At 52.7% G+C, this 15,880-nt stretch overlaps 1 protein-coding gene across 1 annotated transcript; it reads left to right on the top strand.

Annotated features, from left to right (window-relative positions):
- Positions 1-8,914: 8,914 nt before the first annotated feature.
- Positions 8,915-10,060, top strand: APLNR (apelin receptor). Its single transcript, XM_069470015.1, has one exon. It carries the CDS (start codon positions 8,915-8,917, stop codon positions 10,058-10,060), a length of 1,146 nt encoding a protein of 381 aa, XP_069326116.1.
- The last annotated feature ends 5,820 nt before the right edge of the window (positions 10,061-15,880 follow it).

Below are 15,880 nucleotides of genomic sequence, written 5' to 3'. Positions count from 1 at the left end.
CCTATTAGGATACTGTAAGCTTTACGTATTACTAGTAGTTTTGTTTCTGTGGGGCTCTAGCTTAGGGAGGACACAAATCCCATCTCTCTCCGATTTTGCCTTGTGGCAAACTCACTGCGATTGGAAGATTTAAATCTGAGTCCTCTCCTTGATACAAGCCTTTGGTCTGGAAAACCGTATCTGTTTTCTAATGAACCTACCCATCGCAACCCACCTTCAAAGATGCCTCCAGAGCGAGTGTCCTAAAGCTTAGATCTGATTCTTCAGCTCAGCACCATCTAGTAGGAACATAAGCCACATACATGATTTTAATTTTCCTAGTAGCCACATTAAAAAATTAAAAGAAGCAAAGACGTAAACTTCACTTTAATAATGTATTTACCCCAATATATCCAAAATACTATGACTTCAACATGTAATCAATATAAAATTACCAATGAGATATATTACCTTCTTTTTCACACTGAGTCTTTGAAGCCAAGTGTCTATTTCACCCTGCAGCTCACCTCCACCCACCTGGGACATTTTAAGCTCTTTCCTTTGCATCTCTGCATATTGGCCCACATCTCTGCCTGCGTGACATTCTTTACATGTTGAGTCCTTTACCTATACTTTATTGTCAAATACTAACACCAGCTCTGGGAGGTAGATACTGTAATGACTTCCATTTTACAGATGAGAAAACTGAGGCTCAGAATGACTGGGCTCCTTGCCCCTGGCCATGTGATTTGTAAGTGGCCACCTGGCTCCAGCCCCTCTGCTCTGAACCACTCTGCTCTACTGAAGGTAACACTACTGAGTGACCAGAGATGCCCAGACTGGAATGAAGATGGGCTGCTTGGCACAGCAATGAGTGTCCCGTGAACAGAGGTATTCAAGAGGCCCCTGGATGGTTCTCAGACTGGGGGCAGTAGAGGAGATTTCTGCACTGGATGGGGTTGGAGAGGTGGGTTGAAGATGCTCATTGCAGATTCAGGAGTCCAGGATGTTTTTCCTTCTCCAGGCAGGGTGATGGGGCACCGTGGTGCCCAGTGCCTGCTCTGGCCCCAGGGTGGAGGGCTTGGTTTCCTCCTTCAGCTGTGCAAGGCCGGCCTCCCCCAAGCCCCCACTGCCCCTGTGCAGCCCCTCTGCTGATTGCGTTGGGCTTCTCCCCTGGAGGGCCTGGCCCGACATCCTCCCATTGTCAGCGCTGATATAGTACCTCGTTAATTTAGACTCACTGTAAATATTTTTAGAAACTCCGCCTTGCTCTCCTGAAGGTTGGCAGGGCTGAGTGTGAGCTGGGACAGTCCCGTCAGCCTCTTCCTGACCTCCTTCCTGCCTCTGCTGGGCTTCCTGTCCGTGCTGCCTCCTGCCCAAGCCCCTTCCCACAAGCGCACAAAGGCTTCCTCTGCTCCAGCTCTTTGGGATGGGCGGGGAAGATGGGGCCACACAGGGACACCTGCACGGAGCCCTTTCGCTCGCTGTCCTGCACTTTCCTAGGCAGGAAGGTCAAATGTGCAGAGTAGATCAGCAGCGACATTTCACCACCAAAGGCCACCCTGTTCGCTTCCCTGTCCTCTCCCCACTGTAAGTCTTATTTTTTGGGGAAAGATTCTGTTAATCTTACCCACCCCGTTGATTAAATCGCAATGAATTCATCTTCTCAGTTTTTACTCATCGAAGGTGTGCCGAGCAACATGGAGCAGCCAGAGTCCCCATGTCGACTTGTTAAAGTCTGAGTCCGAGATGCTGGCGCTTGACACCTGGAGAGGGTTATCTTGTTATGGGGGAGGGGAACGTGCATTTCCAAAAGATTTTATGAAATGCTGATGCTGGCCCCAAGCTACTGCCTCTCCCCCATTGCTGTCTTCTAGGGCCTCCGACCTCAGCTTGGGAGTCAACGGGCTAAGGGACTTTAGGAGTCTGTCCTGTTCTAAGTCACAGGCACCCATTCCCCCTTTTGGGCTGTCCCAAGAAAGTCCTGATTGCTCCTGAGGTTGTAGAAAGTGGGGTCCTATGGACCCTGTGCATTTTCTAGAGGCCACTCTGTATGGGGGGCTGGGCTCAGTGATGGGGGTGGGCGGGTAATGTAGGGAAGGGGGTGGGGGATAAGGAAAGGCCTCCAGACCGCTGTTGCCCACAGTCTAACACATAACCCGTCAGACGGGCACGGTGCCGTGGCAGGGAGAACGGACTCTCATTGGATCCCACCACCCATCGCTGACAGGGTCAACTTTTCTCCCCTTTTGACCTCGTTAGCCAGGAACCCACTTCTCCAACCACTTCTGCCACAATTCTGAGAATCACAGAAAGCCAGATCTGGCTGGTCCAATGTCCTCATGTACAGGCAGGAAAACTGAGGCTCAGAGAGGGGACAAAGCTTCCCCAGGTACAGCAAGCTAGTCCTTCGGCTTCAGCCAGAATGCCAGTGACCCCCAAGAGGCCTCCCCAGTCTACACTGTCTACAAACGCCACTTTCCACTTACTCTCTGCATTATTACCCAACGTATCTTTCTTTGCTTATTACTCTGTGAGCTCATTGCACTTATTTATCATTCATGTCCTGTCTCTGTCCCACTTTGAGAGTGTGAGTGCAGGAGACTGGGGACATGTCCTAAATTGTTCACACTGTACGCCCAGTGCCTCAAATAGAGTCTGGCACATAGTAGCTGCTCAATAAATATTTGCTGAGTGAATAGATTAGTAGCCAAAATGGGATTGGAACTCATATTCCCAGGTCCCAGGCTGGTGAGTGGGGTTTCCTGCATTTGCTGTCCCCAGGACCCAGGGAGTTCTGGGAGTTTGAAATGGAGCCAAATGGTGGGGCGGGGAGGAGTTGCTGGGGGTGGGGGAGGGGAGTTGGTCTTAATTGCCAGAAGGCCGCTGGCCATTTGTTTTTGGTCAGATAAGCTGCTGAAGTAGGGTGTGTGTGTGTGTGTGTGTGTGTGTGCACGCTCACGTGGGCCTGGGGTGGGGTGGTGGGGGGTGCAGAGCTCCAGAGTCGCCTGGGCGGCCCAGTTGCATCCCGACTGTTTCCCTGTCCTCCCCTCCCCTTTCCCTCAGATAACACCTCCAGCTGTTAGGGACACAGCTGTGGCGGCCTCTTGGGAAGGAGAGAAAAACGGCCCTGTTGCCCTGGGTGAGTTCCCAAGCTGTGGAGTTCAAAGCAGACCTGTGAAGTGAGGGGGCTGGAGCAGAGGGCTGGGAGGGAGGAGGTGAGAAGTCAGGAAGGGCAGGGATAGACAGCAGTTCCACTTTGATGTCCCCAGCCCAGAGCTCTGGGCAGAGTCTGGGTGAGGACCCAGCAGAGGGGTTCAGCTTTTCTCCCCTCATCCCAAACTCTTAGAGAGATCCAATTAACCATACCTTCCCGTCCGCCAAGCAGGATGTTTATCCAGGTCCCTGATCCCACTAGACACAAGCAAGCACAATCTTCTACACACCCAACATACGCTTGTTGGGTGAATGTTTTCACCCAGTGCACACTCATATCCCACTACACTCAAGTGAACACACTCTTCTACATGCACGAATGCACACACCCAATGCACATTTATACCCTACTACACATAGACAAGCACACTCTTCTACATGCACGAATACATGCACCCAATGCACATTTAGACCCCACTACACACAGCAAGCACACTCTTCTACATGCACAAATGCATGCACCCAATGCACATTTAGACCCCACTACACACAGCAAGCACACTCTTCTACATGCACAAATGCATGCACCCAATGCACATTTAGACCCCACTACACACAAGCAAGCACACTCTTCTACATGCACAAATGCATGCACCCAATGCACATTTAGACCCCACTACACACAGCAAGCACACTCTTCTACATGCATGAATGCATGCACCCAATGCACATTTAGACCCCACTACACACAAGCAAGCACACTCTTCTACATGCACAAATGCATGCACCCAATGCACATTTAGACCCCACTACACACAGCAAGCACACTCTTCTACATGCACAAATGCATGCACCCAATGCACATTTAGACCCCACTACACACAGCAAGCACACTCTTCTACATGCACAAATGCATGCACCCAATGCACATTTAGACCCCACTACACACAAGCAAGCACACTCTTCTACATGCACAAATGCATGCACCCAATGCACATTTAGACCCCACTACACACAGCAAGCACACTCTTCTACATGCATGAATGCATGCACCCAATGCACATTTAGACCCCACTACACACAAGCAAGCACACTCTTCTACATGCACAAATGCATGCACCCAATGCACATTTAGACCCCACTACACACAGCAAGCACACTCTTCTACATGCACAAATGCATGCACCCAATGCACATTTAGACCCCACTACACACAGCAAGCACACTCTTCTACATGCACAAATGCATGCACCCAATGCACATTTAGACCCCACTACACACAAGCAAGCACACTCTTCTACATGCATGAATGCATGCACCCAGTGCACATTTAGACCCCACTATACACAAGCAAGCACACTCTTCTACATGCACGAATGCATGCACCCAGTGCACATTTAGACCCCACTACACACAAGCAAGGACACTGTTCTATTCACCCAATATATGCTCGTTGGGTGAATGCTTGCACCCAACACATATTCTTACCCTACTGTACACAAGCAGGCTCATTCTTCTACATGTATGTGTGCACCCAATGCACACTCATATCCCTGTGCACACACGAGTTCAGTTTGCTCAGAAACATGTTCAAGCTTCACGCCCGAGTGGCCTCACGACATGCACAAAACTTGCACTCAGGACATGCACACAGCCACACTCATCCACAAGCACAGGGCCAAGCCAGTTTTTGCTTCTTCAGCCAGGAATAAACCTGGGGGTGGGGTGGGTGAGGGCTATTGAACCACTGACTCCAGAGGTCTCCCAGCAGTCTGGGCTCTCCTCAAAGGATGCTGTGTCAGGTCTGGGGTGCTTTTCTGCCAGGAGCCATTCATCTGAGTCTCACCACAATACTCTGAAGAAATCACCCAGGAGAGAGAGAAGTTCGCCGGGAAAACTGCTCAGGCCTCTCCAGGGCAGGCCAGCTCCGGGGACCCTGGCCAACAGACCTGCCTCAGCTGCCAGTTTGCCAGATGGCTCAGTGCAGATCATTCTGGATCAATTTAGAAAAAAGGTGCCCTTGTTAATGCCCTAGCGCAGTCTTAGGGGAAGGACCCAAGTCTTTGCCTTCCTTCTCCTGAGGGCATTTCTGTTGCTTTGATTCAATAGACATTTGCCAGGCGCCCAGGTGAGGGGTACAGAAGTGAAAAGCAGGTATCTGTCCCAGGTCTCTTCTATGTCTGGTACATGGGTAACTTCTGGGCCTTCAGTCGCATGAGGTCAGCCTTCGGCTGCTGGTCTTACTTACTCATCTTTCATCTTCTGTGTACAGATCAGATGGGGGGGTGAGGAGTGAAGACTGCGATTCTGCTCATTTTGGGCTGCATTGCTGGGGGGCACTCAGCCCATCTGGCTCCAGCTGGCTCTTGACTGGAGGTCTGACCTTATCAACACTCCACCCACCCTGGCCTTCCCAGTGGCCTCCCAGCCCAGACCCCCAATTCCATCCTCTTTCAGTGAGTCTGGTTCCTCTGGCGAGGTTAACGCCCCTCTGGGGCAGAGAGCTGGAGGCCAGAGGATTACAGACGTGGATCCATACCCTCTCCCACAGGGTCTCCAGGCTCCTGTCTGGATCCAAGTGGGAACAGCTGGTGAGAGGGAGATGGGGACCTGAATTTAGGGGCATTCCAAGCTCACTTGCTCCCCTTCCTCTGTATTTCTAGCCACAAAGGGCATGGGGCACCTGCATCTTTCTGGGAGAACCAGAGAAGAACTGGGCTCACTAGGGGATCTCAAATCTGGTCTTTATCCCGGAGTGCCCCAAGCAGTAATGCTTACTCATGACAGAGCCATCTACTATGACCTGCCCTGGGCCAGACTGGTCCCTGCACAACTCTTAGGCCCTTTTGGTAGGTAAAGGTAGCCTACCCTGAAGAAGTCTGACATGGCTGAAGGTTAACCATTTCCATCTGCTTATAACGAAAGCTGTTCTGCCACCTGCACAGAACTTCTGTTAGACAGACACGCAGGGGCAAGCAGGCCCCAGGCAGTTCCTACCCTGTAGACTGTGGGGTCGATGAAGCCCCAGATCCGGGTCCTGCTGAGTGTCCTGACCACCATTTCTCAGCCTGCTGACATTCCAGAGGCTGGGTCCTTTTGACTTTCCAGCTGGCACCAGGCAACCAGGAATTCTCTTTGGCAATGGCCAGACCCAAGGCAGTTTCTGGATCAAGTCTATGGTGCTAACCCTAAGTTAGCTACTCTGCTACTGCCTGGCAGGATTCTTACTTACATCCTATCTAATCAAGAGTGAGGAGTGTCTCCAAATTGTCAATCTACTTTTAAAATCTCACCCAAGAGAGCTCATGTTAAAGTAAATTACAGGTATCCTAACATTGTTCTACATTTCTATAATTCTTAACAGATGACAAACTCCCCAATCTAAAAAGTGTTGGGGTTTTGTCTTTGGGGGCATAGCAGTTTAGTCCATGGGCTCAAGACAGCTTGGGTTCAATTTCTGGCTCTGACAATGATTAGCTGGGTGATCTTAGCCAGGTTACTTCACCTCCCTGTGCTTTGGTTTCCTGATCTGTACCTACCTCCTCATGTTGTTTGATGATTAAAAGAGAACATAAATATATGTAAAATGTGTAAATGTTTAGAAGAAAGTCCGGCATGTAGTGAGTGGCGATATGTAATCCTCATGAGAAACACGGACACGTTCCATGTTGCCTTTAGGGAAAGGTCACCAAAGGCTCTTAGGATCTTTCCAATCTGTCTCCCCAGCCTTCTCCCCTGCATCTCCCAGCTGCATCCCAAGGCTTTCTCCAGCTTATATTTTATGTTCCTTCCTTCTGGTCTAACCCCTCTCTTCTCCCACATTCTATTCTTGCCAAGCTCCTATTCAAAGAGCACTCACTGGGGGCCCAAGGACATGTTTTACTTGTTCTCTTCTATGTGTTTTTTTTTTTTTGAAAGCGAAATTAATTTCCCAAATCTATAAATCTGAAATTTTTAAAAATAAAAATCCAGAATTTAAAGTTATTTTGGAGAAAGCCCACAGCACGGTAATGCTGGGGCCACGTTTCTGCAGGGCAGGCAGAGACCGGAGCTGAGCACACATCCTTTGGACGCAATGTGCTCACCCCAGGTGGCACAAAAATCTGCTTCTCCTGGTCTCACACTGGCTGTTTTACTCATGTGCACTCTTGGCCTGGTTTTTGCAGGCATTTGGGTTTGGGGCCCCTGCTTTTAGATCCCTGCAGAAGATTTTCTGACCAACTCTCCCTCCAGATGGTGGACTCCAGCATGGGACCTCCTTTTCCTGGGTGTGGCCGGGACTCGTCTCCTGCCTTTGCCCCAGCTCACTCTTGCCCAGCTTTAGGTGGCCTCCTCACCATTGGGGGTGGTGGAAAGGGTGCACATTTCTTTTGTTTATTTGTTTTATCTTGTGCATCCTTCTCTTCCTGCCTAGAGGTCTTGGAGGAGTGAGCAGATGGAACAAAAGGAGCTTCTATGGGACTGTACCCACGGCAGCCTCCTTCTCTGTCTCAACTTCCTGGCCCATGTGGTCTCACAGGGACCTCCCGGTCCATGGAGGACAGTGAGGACCTGAGGACAGCAGTGTGTCTGCGTTCTCACCACTGTGTAATTCATACACTCATTCCTCTATACATGGACTTTTCATCTCACTCACTCCCTAATTCATCCTTGCACTTACTCACTCAACAGCCCTTAAGTGATCATCTAGGACATGCTGGGCACTGTGTTACTTGCATGCTTGGAGAAAAAAAATAGCAAACAATCAACCATAACCAAATTCACCCTATGGCGGTAGGCAAGACATTTACCTTGTTGGGCTTCAGTCTCCCGGCAGATTTAAGGACTTGATCAGAGATCATTTTGTCCTGGGTTTCTTTTATCCCGTGACTGTCTTCAGCCTTTTAAAACTTGCTATGCCACCTGCAAATTGCAATCTGCCAACGGCTTATGAATTCTAGAGAAATCGCCTTCTACTTCTGTCAGAGGGAGAGTCGCAGCTGGGGAGAGGAAGATAAAGGGAGACGGAGAGTGGAGAGAGTGTCCCAGTGTGCAGCCTGGTCTGGGTGGGGGCTGGGAGTGCAGGGGTGGAGGGGCCAGGAGGGTCTGCCAGATGCTCAGACCACCCTGTGAAATCTCACACCCTTCTTGCTCCCTACCAGCCCTGGCTCCAGCTCAGGCTGGATTTCAATCTGCTTAATGTGTCCCATTTAGACGGGATGAGAGGGGGTGAGAGCAGGAGGGTGGGGAGGGCTGGGGAGGGGGTGTCCCAAAGGGCAGGCATGAGGTGGTGGCCAGAGGAAGCCGAGGGACAGAGGTTGGGGTGAAGGTGGGTGGCAGCCAGGGACAGGAGGTGGGGCGAGAGGAGAGCAGGCTTGCAAACCTCAGATAACGTTCTGCCCAGCACGGCAGGGGTCAATTTGGTCCACTTGCCCAGTGACAAGAAAAAAAAAAAGTGGGCTGTGACTTAAAGATCTTAAGACTCACCAGAGAGGGGCTGGTCTGGAGGTGGGAGGAGGGAGTGACTAGCCAAGGAGGAGACGGGGACTCAGGAGGGTGCGAGGAAGTGTCTTAACAGACCGGGCGAGGCAGGAGCAGAGTCTGCAGGAGAGAGGAATCTCCTGACCGGAGGACCCAGAGGCAGCCCCTCCTGTGTGCTGGGAAGGGCTCTGGGCACCGTCAGCCCTTCTCACCCTCCGAGGCTCCAGCCAGAAGCTCAAGGTGCTTGCTGACTTGGCAACAGAGCCACGGAGCTGGTACCCTCGGGGGCCCCCTGCCCGTCTTCTCTCCGCTCCCCAGCATGGAGGAAGGTGGCGATTTCGACAACTACTATGGGGCGGACAACCAGTCTGAGTGTGAGTACACAGACTGGAAGTCCTCGGGGGCCCTCATCCCTGCCATCTACATCTTGGTCTTCCTCCTGGGTACCACAGGCAACGGCCTGGTGCTCTGGACTGTGTTTCGGAGCAGCCGGGAGAAGAGGCGCTCGGCTGACATCTTCATCGCCAGCCTGGCGGTGGCCGACCTGACCTTCGTGGTGACCCTGCCCCTGTGGGCCACCTACACCTACCGGGACTACGACTGGCCCTTTGGGACCTTCTCATGCAAGCTCAGCAGCTATCTCATCTTTGTCAACATGTACGCCAGCGTCTTCTGCCTCACCGGCCTCAGCTTCGACCGCTACCTGGCCATCGTGAGGCCGGTGGCCAACGCTCGGCTGAGGCTGCGGGTCAGCGGGGCCGTGGCCACCGCGGTGCTGTGGGTGCTGGCCGCCCTCCTGGCCATGCCGGTCATGGTGTTCCGCTCCACCGGGGACCTGGAGAACAGCACTAAGGTGCAGTGCTACATGGACTACTCCATGGTGGCGACCTCGAGCTCAGAGTGGGCCTGGGAGGTGGGCCTGGGGGTGTCGTCCACCGCCGTGGGCTTCGTGGTGCCCTTCACCATCATGCTGACCTGTTACTTCTTCATCGCCCAGACCATCGCCGGCCACTTCCGCAAGGAGCGCATCGAGGGCCTGCGGAAGCGGCGCCGGCTGCTCAGCATCATCGTGGTGCTGGTGGTGACCTTCGCGCTGTGCTGGCTGCCCTACCACCTGGTGAAGACGCTCTACATGCTGGGCAGCCTGCTGCACTGGCCCTGCGACTTCGACCTCTTCCTCATGAACGTCTTCCCCTACTGCACCTGCATCAGCTACGTCAACAGCTGCCTCAACCCCTTCCTCTACGCCTTCTTCGACCCCCGCTTCCGCCAGGCCTGCACCTCCGTGCTCTGCTGGGGCCAGACCAGGTGCGGGGGCTCCTCCCACAGCAGCAGCGGGGAGAAGTCGGCCAGCTACTCTTCGGGGCACAGCCAGGGGGGGCCCGGCCCCAACATGGGAAAGGGCGGGGAGCAGGCGCACGAGAAATCCATCCCCTACAGCCAGGAGACCCTGGTGGTCGACTAGGGCTGGCATCGGGGAGAAGCCTGGTGCCCTGGGCCCTCCCAGCCTTGGCCCTTGCTCTGGAGATCAGGTAGTGTGGCTGCACCTTCTGCCCTGCTCGTCACCCCTTCCCTGCCCCCGCCTCCCGCCAGCCCCGTCCTCCTCTTCGTCCTTTATTCTTTCTCAGAGGATTGTGGTTTAGTGGAAAGAGACTGAGCCCCGCAGAACTGAGCTTGCACAAGTCTCTTAATCTCTCTGAGCCTCGGTTTCTCCATTGGTATAAAATGGGGGAAAGTCATATTGACCCTAAAATGTTGAGGTGTGAGCCCTGACTCAATAAAAGTTTGTTCCCCTCCGCCCCTTTCTTAGATCTCCAGCCCTCTTTTCTCTGTCCTTCCCTTTTAGTTTCCTGATCTCCCTGCCACTGTTGCTCCTGATCCGACCTTCTGGCTCCGGAGCCCTCTCAGGGCGGCCCCTCTCGTGGCTCCCCCTCCCTCTCTGTCCCCCTATTCTGAGGGGCCCCTGAGGGTTAAAGATCCTGACGCTTGCAGAGACTAACCCTGTTCTTCATCCTGTTTACTGAGCGGGAGGCAGAGAAGGGCTGGCGCGGGGGTGAGCTGGCGTCAGCAGAGAATTAGCGCTCTAGTCCCTGGGGCCCTGAGCTCCAGAACTTTCCCTAAAATTGGATCAGTTCCCTGTCATTTCAAGCACTGGGGCTGGCATGATCCCCGAAGACAGTGCCCCTTCCTGCAGCCCCTCTGTGATGCCAGCTAGATGTGCTGTCTCCAAATTTCCTCATCCTCAGATCATTTCATTCTTCCCCTACTTGCTGTGGGAATTGGAAGGCAACGGGGCTCCTGGGTTTTATTATGTGAATGGGGAGCTGGGAAGGGACGTGAGAGAAAAAGGGGACATGAAGGTGTCTGCACTTAGTCTGGAGGTGGCTTGCCTCCCCTGCCCACACCGTCCCTCCGAGCCCCTGCAGAACCACGAGCCGTAGGTAGGTCTTTCCTGTCTCCGGTCTCACCCCACCGTCCCCGCTGTCTTCTTAGGCACTGGTGGGCTCAGTGCCGGGAGTCGCTGTGGTTGGGGTGGGATGCCTGTTTCTTGTCTGTGCGTATGTAAGTGTATCTAGACGGACGAGCAGGGGGCCAGGTCACGCGGATGAACCCCTCCCTCTCCTGTCTGCACCGTGTCTGCTCTGCACGGATCACCCTTGCGGGGAGACGGGATGCTTTGGGGAGATGGGATGCGCTGAAGCAATACAGAATCCACCCCCACTGGATTTGGGGGCTCCGACGGCTGGTCCGTGCCTTAAGAGAGACGTCTGTGTTTGCGCGGGGCTGCCTGCAGGGAGATCGCTCCCCAAAGCAGTTGGCACCCACGATTGGGGCTGTCCTACCGAGCTGGCTCCCTGTTCCTCCTTTAGCTCCACGAGGGAAGAGGCTGGCTAAGGACCCTCTAGACCCCTTTCCCACGCCTCCCCACTTTGCTTAGAGTTTGTGGGCGTTTTCTCATCACCGTCTGTTGTTCCGCGGTCAATGGCCCTCTTCCTATGGAGACCACCTGCTTGCCAGGGGGTGAAAGGCGCCGGGTGGGTTTTTTCTCTCCTCACCCTCAGGATTGGACCTTTTGGCTTCTGCTGGGTTGGGGGGCTGGGAACAGAGATTGGAGCAGCCACGGAGGGGCTGACAGCATGACAGCATGACGTCCACACCGTCCACACCGCCAGAGAGACCTTGAGGATGACATCCACAGGGGGGCCTTTGTGAGCTGGGGCGGGGGCGTGTATTCCGGGTTTTGTTCTTGGAGGACTCTGGAGATGAAGGACAAGGCGTGAGTGATGGAGTCAGGAAGAGCCCAGCTTGATGTAAATAGACATCTTTGTCTTCCTGGGTTGGAGCCAGCTTGGGGGCAGGGGGAAGAGGAGAGGGGAAAGGGCAGCTCTCAGCCCAGTCTCCGTCTCAGGCCAGCATCTTCCCCAGTCACTTCGTCCGCTCAGGGCTGTCCTCCAAGCCTCCAGTCAAGGTCGGAGGAGGCTTCTAGAAGGGAAGAGGGTCTCTGTGTGACCCGCAGAGACCTCCTGCCTGGAACTCATGGGTGGTCCGGGACAGAAGGCAGAGGACACTGCCAGCTGTGACCCTCCTCAGCCCCCCAGCCCCTTCTGCGGGATGTCTGCGCTATTTTCCGACCCTGTCAGTCACTGTGGTTCATCAAATAAAACTGTTGTGTGTGACTGTTGTGTCCAAAGTCTCTTCTCACAAAAGTGTCTTGGGATAAGGAAAGATTCTTCAGTTTGCAAATGTTTCACTAGGAGGTGGGGAGAGCAGGGCGAGCGGGGGAGTGGGGGGCCGTGGGGGATGCAGGAGCTGGAAGGAGGGTGTGAAGGGAACCTGCAAACCAAGGGGGGTGAGAAGATGCCGAAAATAGGCACCAGGGAAGGGAAAGGGAAGGATGGGAGTTAGGTGCAGAGAGGAAAAGGAAATAAAGGAACAGGACGGCTACGTGTCGTGCTCTGAAGAGCCACAGAACACGTGGGCGCATGTTTTGGAGTCCAGAGCACAGGTCTGGGGAAAAACGTCAGCACTTCTTCCCCTGGACGGAGACCTGTCATTCACTCACTTCATTCATTTATCCCTTCATTCATTTACCATCTCTGATCGACTCATTCATTCATTGATTTATTCCGTTAGTATCACTGAGAATCCACCACTTCAGCCCAGAAGTTTGAATCCCTGTTCTCCAATCAGAGCCCCTCTGGATGCTCTAGAAATTCCCATTACTTGGTGTCTCCCCAGACCTGTGGGATCAGAATCTCCTGGACTCACCCAGATGTTCACAATTACTCAGAGTTCCTCAGATGGTTTCTGGGGAAGGCCAGGCTTAAAGAATCTCCATCCAGATGGATTCTGCCCAAATTAAAGTGGGCGCACAAGACGAGTCAGAGCCAGAGACAGCTGGGCTCTGGGTGCTCATCTGTTTGGGGGAGCAAAGGGCACGAGCCTCAGTGGCAACGTTTAGTGCAGAGGTACTCGCCATCTTCCATGAAGACCCCCGGGTATCCATACTGTTTGCAGATGACACAAGGGGCAATCAGCATAGCAGAACGAGAGAGCTCATATCTGTGGCGTTTTACCGCCGTGCTAAGCATTTCCCAAACATCATCTCATTTAATCCTTGCAGCCAGCCTCTGAAAGAGCTATTTTCCCCTCATTTTTCTGATAAGGATGCTGAGGCCCAGAGAAATTAGTCAGGCCCCTTGACCAAGATCACTGAGCCAGCAGGCGGAGGAGCCGGGCTTGGAACCAGACAAATCTGTCCCACTCCAAAGCCCAGAGCCCACGCTCTTGACCACAGGTGGCTGGCAAGGAACGTGAGATCTCATGTGTTGGCACACGAGGACAGTGCTCTGTGAGGGGGGACGGGGTCGGAGAGGGATTGGAGAGGATGGTGGAAAATACACGAGAGAGAGAGAGAGAAAGAGAGGCAGAGATAGTGAGAGACATAGAGACAGAGACTGACAGATTGTAGAGGAAGAAACAGAGACAAAGAGACAGAGACTGTGAAAGGGAGAGGCAGCAAAAGAGAGAGACAGTAATGAAGACACAGAGTGAGGAGAGAAACAGAGACAGAGACAGAGAGACAGGGGGAGAGAGACCTAGAGACAGAGGGACAGCGAGAGTGAGGACACAGGTGGGAAGAAGGAACGGGGGCTGGAAGGCAGACTGAGGACAGGGACTCTGCTCCTGTTTTCCCTCTTTTGCAACATACCAGGGAAAGCCCTTCGGGAATTTACGACTATAACAACAAGCGATTGGGGCTATTACTATTATTTTTATTATTTTTACAGCTGCTTTAAAAAGAACTCACCACTTCTTCTGGGAAGTTTGAGGTAAGCTATTCAAATATTATAAGATTGTAGAGCACTTAATATCTCCCTTGCTCACACATTTCTTCAATTATTCACTCCTTTGTCTGTGCCACAGACCTTATTTACTACTTATGTGCCAAGCACCATGCTGGATGTGGGACCAAGTCGTGAGCGAGACACAGTCACATGAGCGATCCCAGCCGAGGGTGGCGAGTTCTGATAGGGGTGTGCCAGGTGTTCCGAGGGCCTGTCGCACAGACAGTGGCCTGAGTCTGGGTGGGCGTTGGGGACACCCTGCAGCCTGCTGCCTGCCAGGAGCCTGCGCTCTGAAGTGTGGCACGTGAGCGTTAGTGGGGAGGATGCTCTGGGCAGAGGAAGTGCCCAGAGAGCACAGCCCCTCTGAGGAGCTGGAAAGAGCACTGATCCTTGTTGTTATCTGTCCTCGCCCCCACTCTGAGAGGTGGGCAGCCAGAGGCACAGAGGAAAACTTGCCCAGGTCTCACAGCATGGATGCCGGGAAGATTGGGGGCTGGGCCTGAAATCTGGTCTCTAGACAGTTGAGGGGGCAGAGCTTTTGTTCTAGGTGACTTCCAGTTTCTCCTCTCCTGAGCTTCAGCTCTCTTCCTCCAAGTTATCTGCCAGGGTTTCCTAACTAGGGGCTGGGAGTCCTGGCTTGGAGAAGGATGCTAAGAAGGGGCAGATGGATCCTTTGGCAAGACCCCCAAGCTCCCAGAAGCCAGGATGACACCCAGCATGACTGACAGGCTCTAGATGTGACACACCCACCGTCTCAGCAGGTACCACTCTGCCTGCACTCCAGGGAGTTGGAAGCTTGCAGGACCTGATCCGGCAGGTGCAGCTCTTCTCAACCGTTGCCCAGATGCTTATAAAGTCACCATGAGCAATACTGGAGACAGACACAAAGACGTGACTCAGGGAGCTTAAAATCAAGTGCACAAAAGAGGACACTCTGGGACATTGGGCTGACTCTAGAAATTTCAATTTATAGTTAGAGTGTTAGAATATTAGAGCAATGTCCACTTATTTATTCATTCAACAAACTTTTATTCAGTGTCTACCATATGCCTGGGACTGTCCTAGCAGCTGGGGAAACTGCTGTGAACCAGACACCAGCTGGGCTTTCATGGAGCAACTTGAAGAGCCTTCTAGTCTTACTTTTCTGATTGATTGGATGGGTAAACTGAGGCCCATGGGGAAGGGGGAATGAGTTACACATGGTCACACAGTGGATGGCGGCAGAGGTGGGGCTAGAATTCAGGCTTCCCGCTGCCAGGCAAGAGCGTATCCACTGCCCCAGGCTGAGAAAGGAGAGAAGGTCCCTCACCAAGAGGATCCACAGAACCAGTGGAGAGAGATCAATGATGAACCCCCCAGCTACAGGGGGGCGGGCACAAAGGTGCTGATGTCATCCAAATCTTTGTTAATAAATCTTTTATTTCAGAAGAATTTTAGATTTACAGAAAGATTGCTGTTACAGTACAGAGTCTCTTCATATTTTCCACAGCCAGTTTCCTTCGTTATGAGCACCTTACATAATTAGCAAGACACCGTTGTCACAACGAATGAACCGCACTGATACCTTACACAACTGAAGTCTGGTCTGGTATTTTGTTCCATGTACTTTTTACATAAATATCTTTTTTATTTCCAAATAGCAGGCACATGCTAGGTGAGAAGAGAGCAATACATAATATGCAAGTCATTACTACTCTTTTGGAGTTTAACGATCAATAATGAAGTGCAATAAGCTTTGTTGCAGGGAAAGTACAGGGCGCCGTGGAGGCAAATGCTCATCTTCCGGCCTGCACCGCAGAGGGCTCCCAAGACAGCACTGATGCACCGGCTGAAAGCACGGATTCACCCTCAGCTCCACCAGGGCTTGGATGTTTGCCGTCTCCCGCCTCCAAAGCCAACCTAGGGCACATTTTCTTGCCTGAATAAGTGGAAATCTA

This window comes from Eulemur rufifrons, chromosome 6 (assembly GCF_041146395.1).
Source record: "Eulemur rufifrons isolate Redbay chromosome 6, OSU_ERuf_1, whole genome shotgun sequence".
NCBI lineage: Eukaryota > Metazoa > Chordata > Mammalia > Primates > Lemuridae > Eulemur > Eulemur rufifrons.
The sequence above is the reverse complement of the archived record's forward strand: the minus strand, read 5'-3'. Positions and strand labels throughout refer to the sequence as shown.